This window comes from Mustela erminea, chromosome 2 (genome assembly GCF_009829155.1).
Source record: "Mustela erminea isolate mMusErm1 chromosome 2, mMusErm1.Pri, whole genome shotgun sequence".
Lineage (NCBI taxonomy): Eukaryota > Metazoa > Chordata > Mammalia > Carnivora > Mustelidae > Mustela > Mustela erminea.
In genome coordinates this window covers 14,561,212-14,583,212 of record NC_045615.1, presented here as the reverse complement: position 1 = coordinate 14,583,212, position 22,001 = coordinate 14,561,212, and the positions used below count along the sequence as shown (strand labels likewise).

General features: G+C 39.6%; 1 protein-coding gene across 4 annotated transcripts in view; it reads right to left on the bottom strand.

Moving 5' to 3' along the window:
• Window positions 1–22,001, bottom strand: part of KIF13B (kinesin family member 13B) — a 196,471-nt gene that overhangs the window by 71,614 nt on the left and 102,856 nt on the right. For all 4 annotated transcript variants that reach the window (XM_032332283.1, XM_032332286.1, XM_032332285.1 and 1 more), the window contains exons 14-21: window positions 17,326–17,456; window positions 12,582–12,668; window positions 10,667–10,857; window positions 9,758–9,968; window positions 8,678–8,840; window positions 5,032–5,178; window positions 3,678–3,827; window positions 3,256–3,384 (exon numbers count right to left, since the gene is read on the bottom strand). In XM_032332283.1, coding sequence (XP_032188174.1) covers window positions 3,256–3,384; window positions 3,678–3,827; window positions 5,032–5,178; window positions 8,678–8,840; window positions 9,758–9,968; window positions 10,667–10,857; window positions 12,582–12,668; window positions 17,326–17,456 — 1,209 coding nt within the window. The remainder of the gene's footprint in view (window positions 1–3,255; window positions 3,385–3,677; window positions 3,828–5,031; window positions 5,179–8,677; window positions 8,841–9,757; window positions 9,969–10,666; window positions 10,858–12,581; window positions 12,669–17,325; window positions 17,457–22,001) is intronic.

Sequence of the window (22,001 nt, the reverse complement as noted above, 5' to 3'; positions counted from 1 at the left end):
TATAAGATTTCATATGCTGATCTATATCCTAAAGGCAACTTATCAGGAATAAGATTGCCAGGAATGAAGAATATCAGGAATGAGACTATTCTGATATCCAGAATACAGTTTTTGTTTGTTTTTTTAAGTTTCTGCATACACAAATCAAAATCACCACAAGGTGTCAGAATACCACAGACTTTGACTTGCCACTGCTCACTATAAAGCTCAGGAATGTCAGAAGACATGCTACTTAGGGTTTTAAAACATACTCATTTAATTTAATTTAATTTAAAATATCAACATGTTAATATGTGCATACTTATTTTCATCATAGAAAAACAGAACCAGAAACTGCTTTTATAAGCTGGTGGTACTTATCACCTATTATTGTTACGTGTCCCAGACTGATTTTATTTTTTCCACCTATATTGTGTTTACTGTCATACAGTCTGTCTTCCTTCTTCAATACAAAAGACTATTACATGCTTAGAATATGGTCTCTAAAAACCACTTCCCACTGAAAGGAACCAGGTTCCTTAGAGAGCTGGCTGATTCCAGGCTAGGATAGGAAACGTCTAGGATGGGACTAGATAGAATATTCCTCATACCAGAAAGCAAGAAAGCTAGCCTATATAGTTTGTGACAGTTAGGGTTGTGTCAAAAGGACTCCAGAGGGGAGCCCACAAGTGAAAGATGGGATCATGTGAGCTTTGAGACAGGTAATAAATATACAGATCAAAACACATCAAATATACTTACACCAAAGAGTTTATAACGAGTTTAGTTTAGTTTGGACTAAAAACAAAATAAAATCTCACTAGTCACTTTTGTATATTAGTAGGAGACAATTATTTTGAAAATGATGTTTTTTTTAAAAAAAGGAGAAAAAAATGGAGCATTTATCCTGCCCTTCCTCTACAAAATTGTATCTCTGAGGTGCAAATAGTAGCTGAAATAGGATGACTCTTTCTAGAAAAGAATTCTAAGTAATGAATGAGGAGTGACAGGGTTATAGTATCATTCTTTTCTAACTTCTCATGAAATATCTAGGTATAATCATCAATGACTGCTAACATCCCTCAAAGGACACCAGATGGTGTGTCTTCTGATGGCAGAACACAGCATTACCTATAAAATGTCCTTGCTACCCATTCCCCTTACACCTTCGTATCTAACTACCAATTTACAGCAAACACATCTTAATACATTAAATAATACCAATCAGCCAAATCCAGATTATGAGAAAATACAAGACAACAACCCAGTATCTACAATAAATAAACTGTACAGTATGAGAGAAAGAGAGAGAATGAGAGAGAAGAAGCAAGCAAGCGCAAGTGTCGGTGCCTAAAGATCAGGATAAATGCCAGAGACACTGCAAACAAGACAATCAAGGAACTTGACTTGAGTATCTCATATTAAGGAAGTACTCATTTTTAGTTATGATATAATGTGTTTTTTTAAGTACTCTTCTTTTAGAGATACATACTTAACTACTATAGATGAAATACCATGTCTGAAATAGCTTCAAAATCACCCAGGGCAAGGGGACAGCACAGAGAGGCTTAGGCAGATGAATGAAGTAAAACTGATGGTGAGTTGATGCTGAGGGAGGTTTCTCACTACTTTTGTATATGTTTGCTATCTTCCACTAAAACAGTGTCAAGATATTTTAACTTTGTTTTTTCTTTAAAAACAAAACAAAACAAAACCAAAAAAAGCTTATGTTACCCAGGATATTCTACTTTTTTTCAGTGGTGACTTTCCCAAGTGAGACAGTATCCTTGTACTGATGTTAACTTTTATAAAGCTGCGTTTACTAATCTGTCACCTTTGAAATGGGCCATTATGGAGTCATCGAGCCTATGTCTCAACCTTTGGTAACCGTGTAATTTCAGAAAAAATGTTCTAAAAACAAGAATAACACCATCAAAGATTAACCTTTTAGTGAACTAAGAATTCTCCCCCCTACATTCTGAAGCATCTTAAACATCTGAGGCCTTCTTAATACATGCAAAGACCCACGGAAAAAAGCCCATCTCTAAACAGCTAAGGCTTCCCCATAGCTTTCAGCAAATGCCTCACTTTCTCCTTTCAGTATCAACTCCAATTCTAGAAATACTTATTGAGATACAGGACTGGACCGAGGATGGATTATGAAATTAGAATTAAGTTTAGGCTTCTTTCACTGCATCTTTGAACGGTCTTCTTCTCACTTGTACACTGTTCCTATAACCCTTGAGGATTTCTCTTCCTCAAAAATCATTTAACTGGTTCCTCCAGTGATTCTCAACGGATGGCAGGCTGGACTAGCTAGGGTGTGTTTGGAAATGTATGAGGGGATATTTTTCAGTGTCATAATGAGTGACACAGGCAGCACTATCTACACCTATTGAGTAAGAGTTTAGGAATGTAATTACCTCCTTAAAATCTACCTACCAATTATCCATGAGAAAAGCACAGCACCCTATGGAGAAAGAGTTTTACATAACATGCTCTCCTTCAAGTTCACTCTGAGTCATGTTTCCAGAAATTTTCCTCAGACTTTACTCTCTGAATTAATTACCTCTCCTCTCTGTCCCCAAACATCTCTTGTCTACCTCTCTCAGAGCACCTGGGTCACACAATATTGGAGTCTTCTGTTCACATGTGTGTCCCTCTACACACTCAAAAAAATACACAGGTTGCTCCTTAAGAGAAGAAATCCTGTCTCATTCATCTTTATATTTCCAGTATGACGTCTGACAGATAACGTCCAACAGTATGCACGAATGGCATACCTGGGAAGGACAGAAAGAGCAGGGTTTGAGACTGCCACATGCTCAAATAGCATATGCAAAGGCACATGGATGAAGAGGAACAAAACACGTGAGAAAAAACAGTGTGAAGAATGATTACAGTAGGAACTTAGGAACAGGATCAGGGCTAGGATAAATCTTGAGCATCAGTAGAAGTCAAGAGGTCCAACAGGAGGAGGAAACTTACATGAAAAAAGTGTGCTTCTCTAGAGAGAAGTTCAGATTTGGAGCAGAATGTTCCAGAAGAAAGAGGTGACTTATCCAAGGCTTCACGGAGGAAGACAGTGGAAGTACCTAGCTAACTGGTAAATCAATATATATGATGAAATATGGTTTCTGGAATACCAACACAAAAGGTTTATTTAGAGACAGACATTTCAAAGTTCGAAAAAGAACACAGTATTTATTGTCTAAATAGCCACAATCCTCAAAATCAGCTGCACTGACACTGCTTCTAAATGAAACTGGGACTTACCATGCACACAAGTCTATTCTCCTGGGTTTCCTTATCACAGGAGAGGTCTGAGGTGTCATCACCTCCAGCAATTCTTTCCCCAATGTCACCACTGATACGCATCACCTCGACATGCAGCCGACCTGCCACCTGGAACAACAGAAAAGCAGGTAATGGTTCCAGATTTTGTTTTTTCTTCTGTTTAGAGTCAAATGGTTGGGTTACTGGTAAATGAGAACTTAGAAGCCTAGGTGCTACCAGCTACTTTCCCTCAAAGTTTTTGGAATAATTCCCGTCAAGCAGATGGAAACACAAGTATTAATAATACACATAAACAGCTCTTGTCATTATTAATGAAAAAGAGTCACAGCAATATACTGTCACCACCCCACTGTTTCTTAAATTTTTCTCTGAGGGACACAAGGCATGAAGAGAAAACGAACCTCTCCTTTCTGGTTGACAATTGGAACAGCATATTGTAACTTCACGTCATAGAAGAGGGACTCGAGGAAAACATTTGCCACCCCAATGAGACTGTGATTTTCCTGCTCATCATAGAATGGATCAGCACGCTTGAAATAAGACCGTATGACCTTTAAAGAGATTTGGAACATCACAATTTCAGAAATCACTTAAAATGAATTAATTCAACCTACTACCACTTATTGATGCCTCTCATAAAGTCATGAAATTTAGCTTAAGCACAGCACTGGACTAAACAGACTTTCTCTTCCTCTCTCCCATTAGAATGGTGGTCAGCCTCTTTCACCCATGACAGTCATCTTAATAATGTATCATGACGTTTTTCTTCTCCTTTATGTGGAAATCTTGCCATGAAAATAGAGGAAAACCAATGACTAGAAAAAGGAGTCAAGTGCACAAAAGTACTCTTCAGTTTTCATTCATGTTTATTGCACTCGTTCCTGCCAAATGATAAGATGCAGGGCTCCTAAGGAGAGCTGACCCCCTTCCACGAGAGTGGTTTGCTTTTTTGTAATTTATTGATGTTTTATTTCTGGGCTGAAATACAAGAGGAGTACAGAAGAAAGAAGGAAAAAAATTTAAGAAAAAATGTCATCTAACTACAAAAAGTCAATCTTATTGATGATAATCTGGACAAATAAATTTTTTTTAAAAACAAGAGGCTAAAAAAATAAAAATAAAAAATAAGAGGCTAAGTAAACAACTCTATGTGGAAGGAACACCAGCAGTATTTAAAAACTGTAAAAATATACATAACATGTATTTCTGTTTTAAAATATGCACAAGTACATGGCTGACCTAAATGGGAAAACCTGCAACTTGAGGAGAAAGTTCCAGAGTACAGCTCTTTAACACCCACTGTAGGATCAAAACTCCTTCCAAATGTGCTCTTAGTAGTATAAATATTAAGATACCACTGATGTTCTATTAAAAAAAGAGATACTGCAGGTTTCTATTTGTGAGGTTAAATGTGTAGGGAAATGGGAAGAGAGATAGTAAGGCCTGGTCTTTGTCTTAAGTAAATTTATAGTCCAGTACAGAAGCAGACAAACGTGACACCAACAGAGGTCAGAATGGAATGTAGAAGAGTCTACTAGAAATACAGAGAATGCAAAAGAGAAGAAGAAGAAAGAAGATGCCAGAAAAATAGGTTATTAAGATTCTTGATTAGCCAATTTAGAGGATTAAAATTATTCTGGAAACAGGATTACTATTTTAGCAGAATGAACAATTCTTCCCTAGAAATGGGTAAGCTCCTTCCTGCTTGGTTTCTTCTATGATGACCAGTTTGGTCCTTTTTCTCAGATAACTTACCGGGGTATCTTCTTCGCACTCCTTCCACTCCTGATAAAGGTCTCTCATATCCAGCAACCTGTTGTCCAGTTTTTCTAAAGACCAAATCTGTTTTCCTTTTCCTTTTCTTCTCACCTGGATTGCAGGTTCACTAAGAAGAGAGCCTCGCTGTAAAACAGTAAGAGTGACCATGTAAAACACAAAGATATCCACCATGGAAGCCAACCCTGAACATTCTATACCCACCAGTCAAATGTCATCAACCAAAATGGAATTGCTATCCTTCTCTATTTAGTTCACCGCAAAACTTCTCAGGAACCTTTTAAGCTTAATAAAATGCCATTATATTCAGCTGCGATCAAAATTTAAATTTAAGTATATAAGTTAGATGTAATTTAAAAAGTAAATTTATATAGTAAATTATTCATATAGGTTATTCCTATAGTAAATGGGATATAAATTTAAATTTAAAACCCGAAAAATTAAATCATGTTTAATGGGAAATCAAAAAGGTTTTATTCAAGCCATCATCTGACCAGATAATCTATGGGTGGAAAAAGAGTCATAAGCATTGAATGACAAGGGAAAGTCTGATGGGATGGACAGCTAGGAAATGATCTTTTACCCTTTAATAGTTTGAATTTAAAAAATTTTTTGAATGGGTAGTATCTTAATGTGGTACAAAACAGAAAATGTTTAAAAGAGCAAACTGTAAATGGTAAATGGAGGCAACAAATTATATCAATCTGTAAACACACACACTTTAGATACAAAATTTTTAAAAAACAGTATGGGTTGCCTGGGTGTCTCAGTTGGTTAAGCAGCTGCCTTCGGCTCAAGTCATGATCCCAGCGTCCTGGGATCGAGTCCTGCATCCAGCTCCCTTCTCAGTGGGGTAGCCTGATTCTCACTGCTCCTGTCCTCTCTCACTATCTCTGTCTTGCTCTCTCCAATAAATAAAAACAATATGAACTAAAGATGCTGGTCACACAACACTGTGAATGGACAAAATGCCACCGAATAGTTCGCTTTATCTTTTTCTTTTTTCTTTTTTAAAGAGAGGAGGAGGGAGGGACAGACAGAGAGAGAGAATCTTAAGCAGGCTCCATTCTCAGTGCCCAGCACAGAGCGGGGCTCAATCTCACAATGACCAAAATCAAGAGTTGGACTCTTAACCAACTGAGCCACCCAGATACCCCTGAAATATTCACTTCAAAGTGGTTAATTTTATGTTATGTGAATTTCCCCAGAAAAAACCCTAGAATTTAATGAAGTTTTTCCAGCTTGTAAAAGCAAGGTGGGTTTTTTGCTTTTTGGGGTTTTTTTTTAGATTTTATTTATTTTAAAGACAGAGAGAGAGAACACAAGTGGGAGGGTCAGAGGAAGAGGGACAGAGAAAATCTCAAGCAGACTCCACACTGAGCTCAGGGCCTGACATGACATGGCTTGAACTCAAGACCCTGAGATCATGACCTGAGCTGAAACCAAGAGTTGGATGCCCAACCAACTGTGCCATCCAGGCACCCCAAAGCAATGTGTTTTTAATATGGAAACAGTTTTTAAACTTTTAAAACCACAAGAAGAAAATAAAAATACCCCATGTGTAGAGACATATCTGTTATCTAATCACTTTAGATTTATTGGATAATTATCAACTGTTTGAACCGGTCTACTCAGAACTTCAGGGAACTGTTAAATACACCAACGCTGCTTTACCATCTTGTCTATAATCATTTCAAAATAAGAGAATGCACATAATGAAACAAAGATTCTGAAATCTGAAGCTCAAAAACTGCCATTCTCTCTACTCTAAAGGCCCTTCTACCTTCTACCCAGCCTGCTAGGGAATAAATACAAAAAGCTCATCAGGGATCCACACGGAGTGGTACTGCAGGTGGAGAATACTAGAACAGGGAGGAAACGGCAGCCAGCGATATCCTGCAGCATCAAGACTTGGCCCTCCAGCAACTATAACAAGAACTGGAAAAAAGAAAAAAAAGAAATTTCTCTTACCAAAATCACGAGAGAGAGAGAGAAAGAGAAAGTGAGAGAGAGAGAGAGAGAGGAGTACAAAGCCAGGAGTTAGACCAGAACGAAGAACAGAGTTCACAGCAGGGGCAAGACATGAACTGAAATGAACCAAAAACAAAAGGTCATCTTGGATAAATGAGGAAAGATCCAGCCTGAGTTAAAAATGACTCTCTCCTTAAGAAATACTTCCTTGTCCAGCTCCTCTCTCTGGGTGAAATCGGAAAATACTAATCTATTAAATCAATAATAGCATAGATTAGTAGCTGTTAACATGTTAACAATGGCTGCCTTGATTCCAGCGATAGGCATCATCTCTAACAGCCATGCAAACAGTCCCGCGAACACACTGTCAGGTGTGTAGGAGAGACAGAGAAGCCCAAAATGACTTGTGTCACTTCTGGGTACTGACTTGGCTGCCCAGAAGCGAGCAAGGTTGCTCTTTCCAACAAAGCCTGAGCCACGATACGCAGAAAAGGGCTATAGACAGTCATGCTTCAAGGGGATAAAATGGTTATGTTTCTGTTTTTCCAACTCAGACACTACAGAATGGAAGAGACCTTGCTCTGCTCAGTCGTCTAGAAAACTAAGCCATATACCTTCTGCCTATGATTGGCTTTCCTCTACCGCTTTTTGTCTGATTCCCAGTGTACCCATGGTTTGCCCTACAAATACCAATAAGCAACATAAAGTTCTAAGTTCAAATCACACACAGAATATGTATCAAAAGGCAAGTTTCCATAAAGCAATGAGTGCATCACGTTTACAATAACTGTATTACTCAAAACATTAAGCAACCTATTTGCCAAATATCTACTCTATGAAAATACTGACCCTGAGGCTATGATGCCACAAGAAAAAGAAAGTGGTCCTTGCTACCAAATCAGAATAGAAAACCCAAACATTCATTAAAGCTTTGCTGTATCAAATACTGTGGGAGAAACAAAATATTTATCTGAATATAAAATTTATTTGCTTAAAATATTTTTATTTATCCCTCAAAGTATTTATCTGATATAAAACTCTATATACCATCAAAATTATGTATGAATATGATTGAGAATTAGAAAAGGGTCTAAATAACATGGATGGCAAGGATAGAAAATTTTGATGGGGCTTTCCCCCTACATTTTATTAAGGTGATTACATTATACCAAGAGAAAAAAAAAGATTTGTGATCATGAATACACACAAGAAACAACTACTAAACAGTTTTGCAGAACAATCTATTCGCAACTGAAAATGACATGTAAATATCAACTAAACACGGAACTTAAAGGAGGAGGGTTGTAGGATGGCACAGGAATGAAGGGGAAAACCCACTTTCTGAAGACTCATCAGGAAAGACTTCCCAGAAATCACAGAAACAGACTGATGAAAGGGAGCTGAATGGAATAAATCGGTGGGGTGTGGTAGGAGGAGATGGAGAGGATATTCTAGTGGACAAAGGACACTATGCACAAAGGCAAAGAATTAAAAGCAAGTGAATTCTACTTGAGAGAGGAGAACAAGTACAAAAGGATGAAGACTGCAGAAAGGGTAGGTGGGGATGAGGACACACCCACTGGTATTTAACACTGGTGAAACAGCAGTTTTCTGCAGTGGTTGTGTCTGTCTCTTCCATTACCGGCAACCTCACCTTCCTGTTGGCATCCAGGCTGGAGGCTGGAATCTGCAGGGTCACTTTATACTCTGTTCTTTTATCCAGCTCCTCTGCAATGTAACTAGCTTCTCTCACCAACAGATTGGCTTTCACAATTTGTTCCCTCAGCCTCATCAGGCTGTTATTCAGTGTTGCTTCTCTTTAAAAAAAAAAAAAAAAAAAAAAAGGGCGGGGGAGGGAGGAGATAACCATCAAGCAGCACATGGGAATATCATGTAGTACACAATATGTTAATGCCAAACTGCGATCCAAGCTTTACAAGTGCCTTGTGCACACAGGAAATGTATGACTGACACCGACCCATGCACGCACTTGTATCTGGGCTATGCTGTAAGTACTGGCACACGCTCATGTAACAAGCTGGCCACTGATTAGGACAGTGCTTTGAAAACTTGACTGTGTATACAGATCACCCAAGGATCTTGAAAACCGAAATAGCTTGACTCAGTAGGTCTGGGGTGGGGCCTGACAGGCCACACTTCTATCAGTCTCCACCTGATAGGGATGCTGCCTGTCTGCAGACCAAACTTGGAATAGCAAGAGGTTAGTTAAGTACAGTCTGTAACCATGGATGAGACATTTTAGTGCAACGCTAATTAGCCCGTATAGAGTTCAAGCTTGCAATCTGCATCTCATTAGCACCATGCTTTACCCACCTGAGCTAATCAGTCCAGATAACCACCTCTCTTTTTTTTCCTTTTTTTTAAAAAAGCATCTACCCAAGCTTCACAACCTGAAGTATGATACAATGATAAAGTATAACTTCTAAGTACAAATACTTATTTATTCAAATCCAAAAGCCATACAAACTAAAATGGGACAGCACCTAACATGGAAAACTTTAAATAAATCAATATAAATGGAAGATTCCTGTTTTTTCTCAAAAATGAAAAAAAAAGATCATACAAATGGTTCTGAAGCTGTAACAGTCTCTCTTAATATAATTCTGTAATTCTTTATCAAATAATGTCTAGATTTCTCCACACCATCTTACGTAGGTGAGTTAAAGGGTTGAGCCTATGCTATGCACACATACTAAAGGCCCCATGAGCCTACCTCTCTTCAGCCCACTGTCTCAATCGCTGCTGAGCACTGGGTGAGTGGAAAGAAAACCGGTCCCCACTACGACAGTTCTGTTTCTCAGGAGACAGCCTTCTTCGTAGCTGCTCCAATTCATGTTCATACATAAGCCTCTGGCGCTCCAACGCAGATCGTTTTTCTTCTTCATGCTGTTGTTCTAGGCTATTCAATATGGACTGCATTGGATCTAAACAAGGTTTTTTTTTAAAAAGGTAAATAATCAAAGAAAGGTCACAGTACAACACAATAGATTTCCCATGTGGTTCTATATTGCTATGCTGTTTGTCATCCTAACTAGTAAATGAAGATTTTTTTTTTTTTAAGATTTTGTTTATTTATTTGACAGAGAGAGAGAGAGAGAGATCACAAGGAGGCAGAGAGGCAGGCAGAGAGAGAGGAAGAAGAAGGCCCCTTGCTGAGCAGAGAGCCGATGTGGGGCTAAATCCCAGGACCCTGAGATCATGACCTAGGCTGAAGGCAGAGGCTTAACCCACTGAGCCACCCAGGCACCCCTAAATGAAGATTCTTGAAGATAGTTTGGACTAAACTTGGTTGTCCTTAGTCCCTGCTACTCATCATATCATCTCTTCTGTCAGATATATGCCGAACTGTCTTCCACACAGGAAAAGCAGGTCTACTGTATGTCAGTAGTCAGCAGTCAAATTTCAAACCTGAGAAATTCTATCAGTGAGAACAAAGTGTGCAGCAATTTGTACTCAAGGCTGAAAGAATGAAAGGTTTTTATAAATGTAATAAATTAAAAGAATATAGAGAATAACATAAAGATTTCCTTTTTTGTTAACATTTAAAAGGCCTCCATCACAAACATTTTTAACTTTTCATCGACTTTAGAAAGATTCTAAAATGCACAGCAGATCTACTTACCATTATTCCCCAGAGCCTTCATGGTAACTTCCATTTGTGCATATTCATAATTGAAGTTGATTTCACTGGACACCTCACTGGAGGAGTCTCCGTCTATATCGAGCTGCTCAGAGCTGGTATCATTCTTCATGGATGTGTCGTGTTCCTCATCCTCTCTATCTGCTTTCTTTTTCTTTTTAGGCAAATTCAGTCTTGTGGGGTGGGGAGAATATTATTTTAAAAATAAAGATACGCACTTATTCCATCCATTAAACACTGGCATTTGCTAGATGCCAAGGGGTACCATCTAAGTATAAGGCAATTACTGTACTCAGGAATTTTATCTTCTGGTAGTAGAAATAAACACACACTCAAGCACAAATAGTTACAACAGACCCTGCGACTTGGGGCCACATGACTGTGATAGGCTAGGTATTAAAGAAAAGCTGAGGACCACTAGAATAACAACAGAAAAGATGACACAGTAGGAAGTAATCTGAGCCAAGCTTTAAAAGTAGGAACAGCATGAGAAGAGATGTGGAAATGGAAACTCTCACAGTCTCTGAAGAAATTATGAATGAAAAAACATAGAGGCACACAAAATTTGCATAGCATAAGTTATGGAAGTTAATGCTGGAAAGATCAATGTATCTCAAACTTGGAAGGCTTTGAAAACCAATCCAAGTAGTTTACACCTGATTTAGTTTGGGAAGGAGAAAAATGAAAAATATTTTCCATATACTCAGTGGAAAATTCTTTTTCCAATAATCAAAATATCGACTGGCCTACAAGCAAAGGATCTCCATTAACTGTAAGAAAAGTCAGTCTGATGTCCCAAGCATGGTGACCAGTGACAGGAAGAGAACAAACCAGATCTGTAATTCTGTACAACCTCAGCCTGCCCTTCCCTAGCAACCCAACACCAGTTTTCTAGGGAAAACAGTGTGTGCAGTCCCAGCACTGCCACTTTCTCAGCCTCCCTTGTAGTTAAGGAGCAAATTCTACCAAACAAGACAAAAATGGAAGGTTGCTGGGGGCTCTGGGAAGACTTCCGCCATTTCTGATCAAGCAGATAGGGCTTAAGAACCACCACCCTTCTCCCTCATTTTCTTCATATGTGCCTGGATGCTGCTTTGATACCTAGAGTGGTGTAGCCGTCTTTAGACCACGGGGACATGCTAAGACAAAGAGACAGTGACAAGCCTTCTGCTCTGACAGTTTTGAGAGGTTTAGCCAACGCCAACAACCATCCACCTTTGGATTTCTTACTTGGTCAGTGAAATAAATTGTTTAAGCCATTGTAGTCAAGTCTGCCATTACCTGCAGTCGAAAACATTCCTAAATGAAATACAAACTTTATTTTATGACTACGGGAACTAAAACTACTCTTTTCCAATAACACATAAATAAATAAAAAGATAAGCACGTCAGAAAAAAAAAATTAATGAATTCTTACACCAGATGGCAAAACAATCATCTTGCACTGGGAAATAAAATGGAAAAAAAATAAGTAAGCAAACTCCTTATTTTTTCTGAGGGTATTTTTTTTTAAGATTTTTATTTATTTATTTGTCAGAGAGAGAGAGAGAGAGATTGAGCGAGCCTGCACAAGCGCACAAGCAGGCAGAGGCAGAGAAAAGGAGGCTCCCTGCCAAGCAAGGAGCCTGATGCGGGACTTGATCCCAGAACCCTGAGCTGAAGGCAGTGGTTCAACAGAATGAGCCACCCAGGCGTCCCTCTGAGGGTATTGTTTGTACGTCTCTCAGGTTCAAAGCATATAGTGAACGAACCATTAACAGTCAGTAAATATATATGTACAAAACAATGTGTACTTTTTATGGAGTTAAGTTTACCTTAACATTCTTACCATACATTCTTCTGTTTCAGAGTATAATCTTCAATAATCTCTCTTTAAGAGCCATGAATAATGTCATACCTGAAGAAGTGGTTGTTTCCCCAGAGAATCCTGTCCCCATGGTGGAGTTGTATAGGACTAGATACAGAAGAGCCATTTACAAATGTTCTGAGGGGAGAAGAGGTTAAACAAGCAAACAATGATTATCTTATTTTCTCCTTTAATTACCCAATACTATAGAGATCTAGTTACTAGGAAAAAAGAAATAATCAATTCCCCAAAATAATCAATTCTCCTGCCCTCAGTGAATTTCACTATTTGTATTTACTTCTCTGCTGAGAAATGCTTACAGTACTAAGTATAATAAATTACTATCTTCTATTTTTCACAATTCCGAACTTGTTATATAGCATATTAAGGAGTAAATATGAAGTGATTATAGTCAATAAGAAAAAGCTGGGAGCAGTGTACATTACAACTCAAATGAGTATGTCCAATCTACATGAATAATAAGAGCGAAGCAACCAACTAGACTCTAGAAATAGAAAAAATGAGACCTGTGCTAAATTCTTCTGTAACTTCCTAGAGCACAGAAAAACATTCATATCCTATCAATATATAAAAAATTTATAGGGTCCACTTGACTCCTTATCTTTTTTTTAAGATTTTATTTATTTATTTGACAGAGAGATCACAAGTAGGCAGAGAGGCAGACAGAAAGAGAGGAGAAAGCAGGCTCCCCGCTGAGCAGAGACCACTCCCCACCCCCCCACCCCCCCACCCCCGGGAGATCATGACCTGAGCCCACTGAGCCACTCAGGCACCCCACTGACTACTTACCTTGACAATGGAGTTCAACAGAGGGGTGGACAGAAGGATATAAAGGGAAAAATTTGCAGGTGCAGGGAAAAAACAGAACTTACGCATACCATTGTAAGACTGATATTCCTGGAATACCAGTTTCATCAAGCCTCTTTCCTCTTGAAGGACTCATTTGCTTAGATATGGGATAAAGGTCAAGTTCTTTATCTTGACCCTTAAGGCTCTACAAAACGAAGCCCTGTTTACCTCTCTCTTTCTCTTCCCCCTCAAGCAAATTCTCAACCCCAACCAAAAAAAAAAAAAAAAAGTTTAGGTTCTGTCCACTAAACATGATTAATTTAATTGACTCTTCTTTCAAAACCAGGTTTATGCCAGTCCTGCAACCTAGAGCAGCGTTCCCATTCCTCCCCATCCCCCTACCAAGTTCTATGCAGCTTTCAAAGCCCAGCTGGTTTCTGCTTCCTCTGTAAAAGGGGCTCATCACTCCAGCCTATAGTATCTTATTTCTGTACTATCCTAAAGCACTTAACTGGCTTTATATTGTTAGTTACTTTTTATACATATGCATATACACAAAATCCTACTGTGGCTATCCGGATTTCACTTACATGTAGGTTTTTTTTTTTTAAAGATTTATTTATTTATTTATTTGACAGAGAGATCACAAGTAGACAGAGGGGCAAGCAGAGAAAGAGAGAGAAGCAGGCTCCCCGCCGAGCAGAGAGCCCGACATGGGACTCGATCCCAGGACCCCGAGATCATGACCCGAGCCGAAGGCAGCGGCTTGACCCACTGAGCCACCCAGGCACCCCTACATGTAGGTTTTTAAACACTATAAGTAACTGGTCCTCCTATAGTCTGATTATTCAAAGCATGAACTCAAAAATTTTAACAAGAGGGAACCTACTAAAATTAGCAGATTTCAGCTTTTATGACACAAATCCCTTAAATATAATGAGGAGTTCAATTAAAGAGAAACATATAGAGGCTAATTTTTAAAACCTACAGCCATTAAGGCATAATTAATAAATAAAAGCATGGTTATAATAAGAGTTTTCAAGGTGTGGTCTCTGTGGGGTCCCCAAGATCAAAGCTATTTTTATAATAATGCTAACCTGCCCTTTTCACCGTGTTGACATTTATACCGGCAATGAGTGAAACTGCTGTTTTAGCACAAACCAAGGCAATGGCACCAAACATGATTAGTAGTCACTGAACCACTCATGCTATGCACTCAGAATTGTTGAAAAAGGTTTCCTTTGAGGATGTCCTTGATGAAGCAATAAAAATTACTACTTTTTAAAAATTCTGACCCTTCATAACTTTTTAAACATTTCAGGTTGACAAAACGAGAAGTACATAAAAAAGCACTGTGTAGGGAGCCTGAGTGGCTCAGTGGGTTAAGCCACTGCCTTCGGCTCAGGTCATGATCCCAGGGTCCTGGGATGGAGGCCCGCATCGGGCTCTCTGCTCAGCAGGGAGCCTGCTTCCTCCTCTCTCTCTGCCTGCCTTTCTGCCTACTTGTGATCTGTCTCTGTCAAATAAATAAATAAATTCTTAAAAAAAAAAAAAGCACTGTGTTCACTGACACCAGAGTATGACGACTGTCCTGAGCAAAAGACATATATAAAGTGGTATCTAGGGCAGCCATTTTCCTGCAAATGGACAAAGCGAGGAAATGCCTACTGTGAATTTCAAGTGAGAATTGGAAGTTTGGAAACTTGTGTCAATGTCCTCCACTCAAAGACCACTAGGAGCATTCCCGTAGCTGAACAAGCTGGGTTGATTATTCATGCACAGGGAGAAGAGACAGTCACAGGAAGCATGGGATGTCTCAGTACCAGTGTGCTCGGAAGGACTGTTGCAGGATTTGGGCTTTAGCCAGATGAGTTGGCAAAGGGTCTGAGAAGGGGGCTCTGTACATGTTGGATGCATTCAGAAGGCAGGAATACTTTTATGATTGGGCATTCTACAAAAATCTTATTTATAGAGGGTAGACTAGAATGAAGATTATAATAAAATTGTGACCGGTAAAGAAGTAATCACTCACCTCAGCCAAGAGAAAGTATTTGGTGTGTGACAGAGTGACCTTGGTTTTTGTCTGTGCTGAAACAAAATTATTATGTGGCCTGCTTTGTCATATTTTATCACAGCTTCAGAGTAACCTTGCCTGAGGTTGTTATTCTGTAAGACTACTTAATAAGAGAATAGCATGCCCAGGCTGGGAGTACCGGGCCTAGCTCCTGCTGTTCTTTCCTCTTCCTCATTTGTATCCTTCACTGTGAGCTGGATAGTTTCCCAATATTTAAAGACTTTTTGGATAAGTTAGTAATAATATTTTTTGAAGATTTATTTAAAAAAATTTTATTTATTTGAAAAAGAGAAAGAGAGCAAGTGCACTCAGCGGGGGAGGGAGAGAGAATCTGAAGCAGATGCCATGCAGACCCGATACAGGCTCCCACGACTGTGAGCTCATGATCAGAGCTGAAACCAACAGTTGGTCGCTTAACCGACTGAACCACCCAGGTGCCCCATGACTTATTTATTTTTAGAAAGAGAAATAGAGAGAGAAAGAGCACACGTAGAGGAGTAGGGGGAAGGGCAGAGGGAAAGGAAAAGAAAGAATCTCCAGCACACTGCCCACTGAGTGTGGGCCCAACTTGGGGCTCAGTCTCACAACCCTGAGATCATGACCTGAGACCATGACCTGAGTTGAAACGAAGAGTGGGATGCTCAACCAACTGTACCACTCAGACACCCCAAGATTAGTAATGATGTTAATGATTATTCAGTATCATATAATGAAATGAATCAACATTTGAAGAATCACTCTAAGTCAATTAACAGTTGTAGACCGTTATATAACAGGGCAGTAACAGCTTCACAGCTCAAGAAAGCAAAGTGAGAAACATTTAATTTACATACTATCTCTTCATTCATTACTTATCGAGTGCTTACATACTATATTATAATATATATTTTATAATATATACTTATATTCTATTACATACTAAGGAGAGAGAACCAAAAAAGAAAGGCCCCTGTCCTCAATGAGCTCACAGTCTACTCCGATAATAAAGGTTAAAAGCCCACAAGAACACAGTGTGATAGGGTGCTCGGGTGGCTAAGTTGGTTAAGTATCCGACTATTGATTCCAGCTCAGGTCTTGATCTCAGGGTCATGAAGTTAAGCCCCACATTAGGGTGCACACTGGACATGGAGACTACTTAAAAAATAAAGTTTTTTAGAAACAATAATTTTAAGTCTTAACATAAGAGGAAGCATAAGGTATACAGGGAATATATACTAGGGGCCCTTCATGTAGACCAAATAGGGAATTCCCCCAAAGTTGACAACGGCAGAGCTTAGTCTTGAAGGTCAAATACAAATCTGTTGCCCAAAAGAACAACAGACACAGAGGAATAGGAGACAAATAGGAGGGATGTAAGGGATTTTATATAAAAAAATAGTAGAAAGCTTGGGGTGGCTCAGTTGGTTAAGTGTCTGCCTTTGGCTGGGGTCATGATCCTGGGGTCATGAGATCGAGTCCCACATCAGGCTCCCTGCTTAGTGAGGAGCCTGCTTCTCCCTCGCTCCCCTTCCTGCTGCTCCCCCTACTTGTTCTCTCTCTGTGTCAAATAAATAAATAAAATCTCTCTCTGTGTCAAATAAATAAATAAAATAAATAAATAAAATAAAAATTAGTCAAAAGCCATCTGGCTGTATAGTAAGAGACCCAGGAAAAAGATTAGAGTGTTGGCATAGTTCCAATCAAGATTTGATGAGGGTCTTATTTAAACAAGGCCACAGTAGTGAGTATAGAGAGGAGAGATGGGTTTAAGAGCTATTAAAAAGTTCAATGTAAAGGTCTTGGTAACTAACTGGATAGCTTCATTAAGTGAACTTAAAAGCAAAGGCCAAACATGCTTATAACACCCACAACTAGTGTACTTTCTTCCTCTTAAAAATTATTGTGACATTGACACTAATTAAAGTACATTACCTGGTATTCTTCTGAGGAGTCAGCATGACCTGGCCTTCTGCTGTGATGTCTATAATACAATGTTCAGGAAGAATCCCCATGCCACATAGCTGGATATCTTGGGAATTTGCTGAGCCTATCAATGTGTGTTCCTAGAAAAGAATCAAACTCACTGATTAATACTGTATTCTTACATGTATAAAAACTGAAATCATCTCCTCTGAGCCCTCTTACGTTGATCCATTACATTAGCTAAAAGGCTCTTTGAAGCAAATGGAAAGGGGTAGGGGGAATTTCTGACTTTCTCTGAAATATATTCTATAAGGTATATTTCCTTATAAGGAATAATGCACTAAGTTGAGTTATACCTTTCAAAACTAAAACTATAGTTTCATATTAATGGCTATATTACATTATTTTCCATTGCAATCTTGATCCCAAATTTATACTACTCTCAGAGCATGAGGCATGAGTGAATAATGCACCAAAAATGCTGGTCTGAAAACCAGTTACTTAAGTTGTCCATCTTTAACCCGGTCTCAATCAAGATGATCAACTACAAAGATAAAAAGCTATTCAAATCTAAGGAGTTTGAAAAGATTAAAATTACTTTATGAATCCCATGGTCTCCCTAATCCTCAAAGAAGATATGATGGCTGTGTTGTTCCTACTGTAGAGCCACAATTACTCAATTCTTGAAGCCACAGTCACCAGCCTTGCTGTTTTGGCTGGCAACTGAGAAACGGATATAAAAATCAAGCTCCCTCTTATGCACTTCAACACTTAAGGACTGTACATACTTAAACACTGATAACACTGGGATGTGTCCCTAAGCCACCTTCTCCTTTCATACACCTAGATCTGCAGTCAGACACAAAATATGCTAGTCTTTGCAAGCCATATGCAACCACTCAACTCTGCATAGTAGTGTGAAGATGGTCAGACAACACACAAATAACAAGTACGGCTACTTTCCAGTAAAACTTTATTTATGAACACTGAAATCTGAACTGGATATAATTTTCACATGTCTGAAATACTGTGATTCTTCTAATTTTTTTAACCATTTAAGAAATGTAAAAACCATTCTTAGCTCCCAGGCCACAGAGAAGCAGGCAGGGAATTAGATCTGGTCGGTGGAAGGCTGACCTCTGATCAAGACGACTTGATCCAGTTGCATGGGTATTAAATACTGTTGAAACAGGGAAACTAAAAGGACCCCAATTAAAAACTGCTATTTTTGCTCCTTTCCTGCCTCTACTCTTGCAAGGGCTTACAACAGCCCCCCACGCCCCACCCACACATACCTATAGAACAAATAATGTATGTTCTCCTTGTAAAGGTCAAGGAGTTAATGACTTCTTTGGAGTCTACCAGCACAATACCACCTAAGGAGTGACCAAAACCACTGACTCACCAAGATCTCTGGCTCCAGGGCATAAGTGGCTTACTGAGGACACCTAAACACTCCTCTCTGTCACTGGATGCCTGATAAGACACAATCCTCAATAAAAACCCCAGGCCCCAAGCAAAGAGGACATTCTCCTTTGCGTTCTGAGTTTCACAGGTGCTTTGTCTGTATCTGCACTCTCCCTACGTCTTCGCTCTCTTCCTCTTGGCTTCCATTTGATTTCTGTCCTGTGTGAAGGCAAGGACCTTCTTGGCTGGCCCTGCATGACTCCCTCTGAGCCCTCAGACCCCTCTTGAAAGCTACAGTCTTTAAATCACCAGCCAGAAGCTAGACTTCAGTTCCATTATTTTCCTGCCTCTATTACCACTATTCTAGTCTCACTAACCATTATTTCTTACCTAGTTGGATGCTTAAAGACTTTTTTTTAAGGTTTTACTTTTATTTGTGTATGTGTATGTATGTGTGCATGTATTTACTTAGTTATCTATGTATGTATGTATGTAAGCCAGTGCACGCACTCCCAAGCTGAGGGAGGAGTAGACGGGGGCAAAGGGGAAAAGAATTTCAGGCAGATTCTCCCCTGAGCCCAGAGCCTGATAATGGGCTCCATCTCAGGACTCTGAGATCATGACCTGAGCCGAAATCAAGGGTCACACTCTTAATCGACTGAGTCACCCAGCTGCCCTGCTTAAAGCCATTTCAAAGCATCTAAATGTCATTCTAAATGACATCTGAGTGTCTGGAGACATTTCAAAGTGAAAAGCCCCAAGCAGAACTTTTGTTCCCCAACCCCACCCAATGAATCTAGTCCCTTCCAGGGCAGTGATTACTGCCACCACCCAGTTAGTCCGCTAAAAAGCTTAGATGCTATAGAGTCCTGTCCTTCCCTTACCAGCCTACCCCTGGGCCCAAGTCAGTCTGAACATCCCTATAGACTGTCCCTCCAAAACATATCCGGAATTGGCTTATTTCCCCCCATCTATCACACCCTGCTCTACTACAGGGATACACCTCCTGCTATTTCCTCCACTTTTAATCCTAACCGCCCCCCAACCCCATCCACTACCAGCACATAGGCAGATCATGTGATCTCCCTATTTAAAGCCCTCTAATGGTTTCCATGAATTCCAAATTCTTATCCAGGCTTACAAAAAACACTCAGAGGTACTCCAGGGTGGTTCTGTTGGTTGGGCGACCATCTTCAGCTCAGGTCCCAGACATTGTCTCAGAGACCCCGGATCGAGTCCTGTATCAGACTCCCATCTCCATGGAAAGTCTGCTTCTCCCTCTGACCTTCTCCCCTCTTATGCTCGCTCGCTCTCTCCCTTTCTCTCTCTCAAATAAAATCTTGAAGGAAAAAAAAAAAGAAAACACCCAGAGATGTGGCCCTGCCTATCTCTCCTATTCTAGCTCCTGCCACTCCCCCTGCTCTTGGAGCAAGATAAGGCCACGTAGCCTTTTTTCAGTCCTTTGAGCACACAGGCAGTTTCCTTGGTCTGAAATGTTTCCCCCGACCTTGATATTGGTAGTTTCATATCACTTCTATCTCACCTTTAAAGGGCACATTCTCAGAGAGATATATCCCGAACTGATCATCAGAATCAACCACCCCATTACTCTCCTATTTCAATTCCTTACTTAGCACTGACTGTTGGGGCTCAGTATCTACCTACGCCGCTAGCTTGGAAAAAAGCAGAGAACAGTTTGACCCACTCCCCACTGTAATCCAATCACTTAACACAGCTGTGGCACAATTAGGCATTAGATAAATTCAAAAGAAAAATAAATGAACAATCACTTCCTTCAGACTCAAAGGAAGACGATTCTCTCTCTCTTTTGCTGGTAACTCTTCTAATTATGTTGTGGGTCCCAGTGCTTCCCATCTCTTCTGGGACCTCAATCTCATAAAAAAGGGACCCTCCCCACTAGTATTTTCATTTCCCCTCTTCTGGGGGCTTCTTCACTCAACTATACTGCAGTGGTGTTTCTAAGGCAACATGGAGCTGGGATGGAGCTGTCCTATGGTATCCTATCCAATCCCCAAGGAGTATACATAATACAGAGGACATGCCACATAAACCTTTACTTCCCACTACTGGGTGAGGCTTCCCAGCCAATCCCCAGACTTTTCTAATCTGGAGAACAAGACTTGACTGTGTAGAAACTGTAAGTAATGTTTTATGATGTTCAGTAGCAGGCCTGAGGAATCTATCTCATGCCTATCTCCATTACCCACTTTGGTTCTTCCCACCCTGTCTTTACAAAACCAATCCCATGGTGGAGAGAAGTTCCAAAAGGAGGGAAAAAGTATCTGGCTGACTCGCTGGAGGAGCACCTGACTCTAAGGGTTTTGAGTTCAAGCCCATATAAAATTTAAAGACTACTTAAAAATAATAAAATCTTAAAACAAAACAAAGTCTACAGAGAAAAAGGGCCCAGGACCACTTAAAAAAGAAGGAAAAATCCCCCAGAACACTTGGCTTAGGCCATTTCCATGTATAATCTCTTTTCTCCTGCTGTCAGAAATTCTAGAAAGAGTCCTAATAGTGACTTTGGTAGAAGTGGAGGTAAGCCCTGAGCTATCTATTCCAGGTTGGAGTCTGAGCATATCTCCAGCTGTACACAGGTTCAGGCCCCCATCTGTGCCCTTGCTCTTGTTCTCTTTGCCTGAAATGCTTCTTCTTCCCTTCATCTAAATGAGAGTGTCTTAAATACCCAGGTCTAGCTTCATCTTCTACTTGAAAGTTTCACCATTAAGTGACACCTACTTCTCCCTTCTCTGAACCCTGATTATATTCAGAGTGGGTATCACATTTTACTACCTGTGGCACAAATGGTTTTTTCCCTTTATTTAGACAACAACCTTTACAGGAGTCCTGCATCTTTGCCAACAAAGAGCACAGCATATGATACATGGCAGACACTAAGTATCTGGTCATAGACTGAATTAAAAATTACTGGAGGTAAGATATAAACACAAGCATATAAAGGTCTAATCCAAATTCTAGAAGGAAAACTTCACTTTTTCGACAAATATTACACTGAACATGTATTAAAAGATGGGCACTGAATGGCTAGAGATAAAAGAAAGACAAAGTCCCAATTCTGGTGCTTACAATCTCAGAGACAACTTAAATCTCTCTCATTTGAGGTTATAATCTATTCTGATTTGGATGATGATTGGCTGGAATCTAAAACATTGAGCCCTAAAAGCTCAATCTGCCAAAGCCTTACTGTTTGATGTTTAAACAAGTTGGACAATAAGCTTTTTGATAAATCCCTCCTA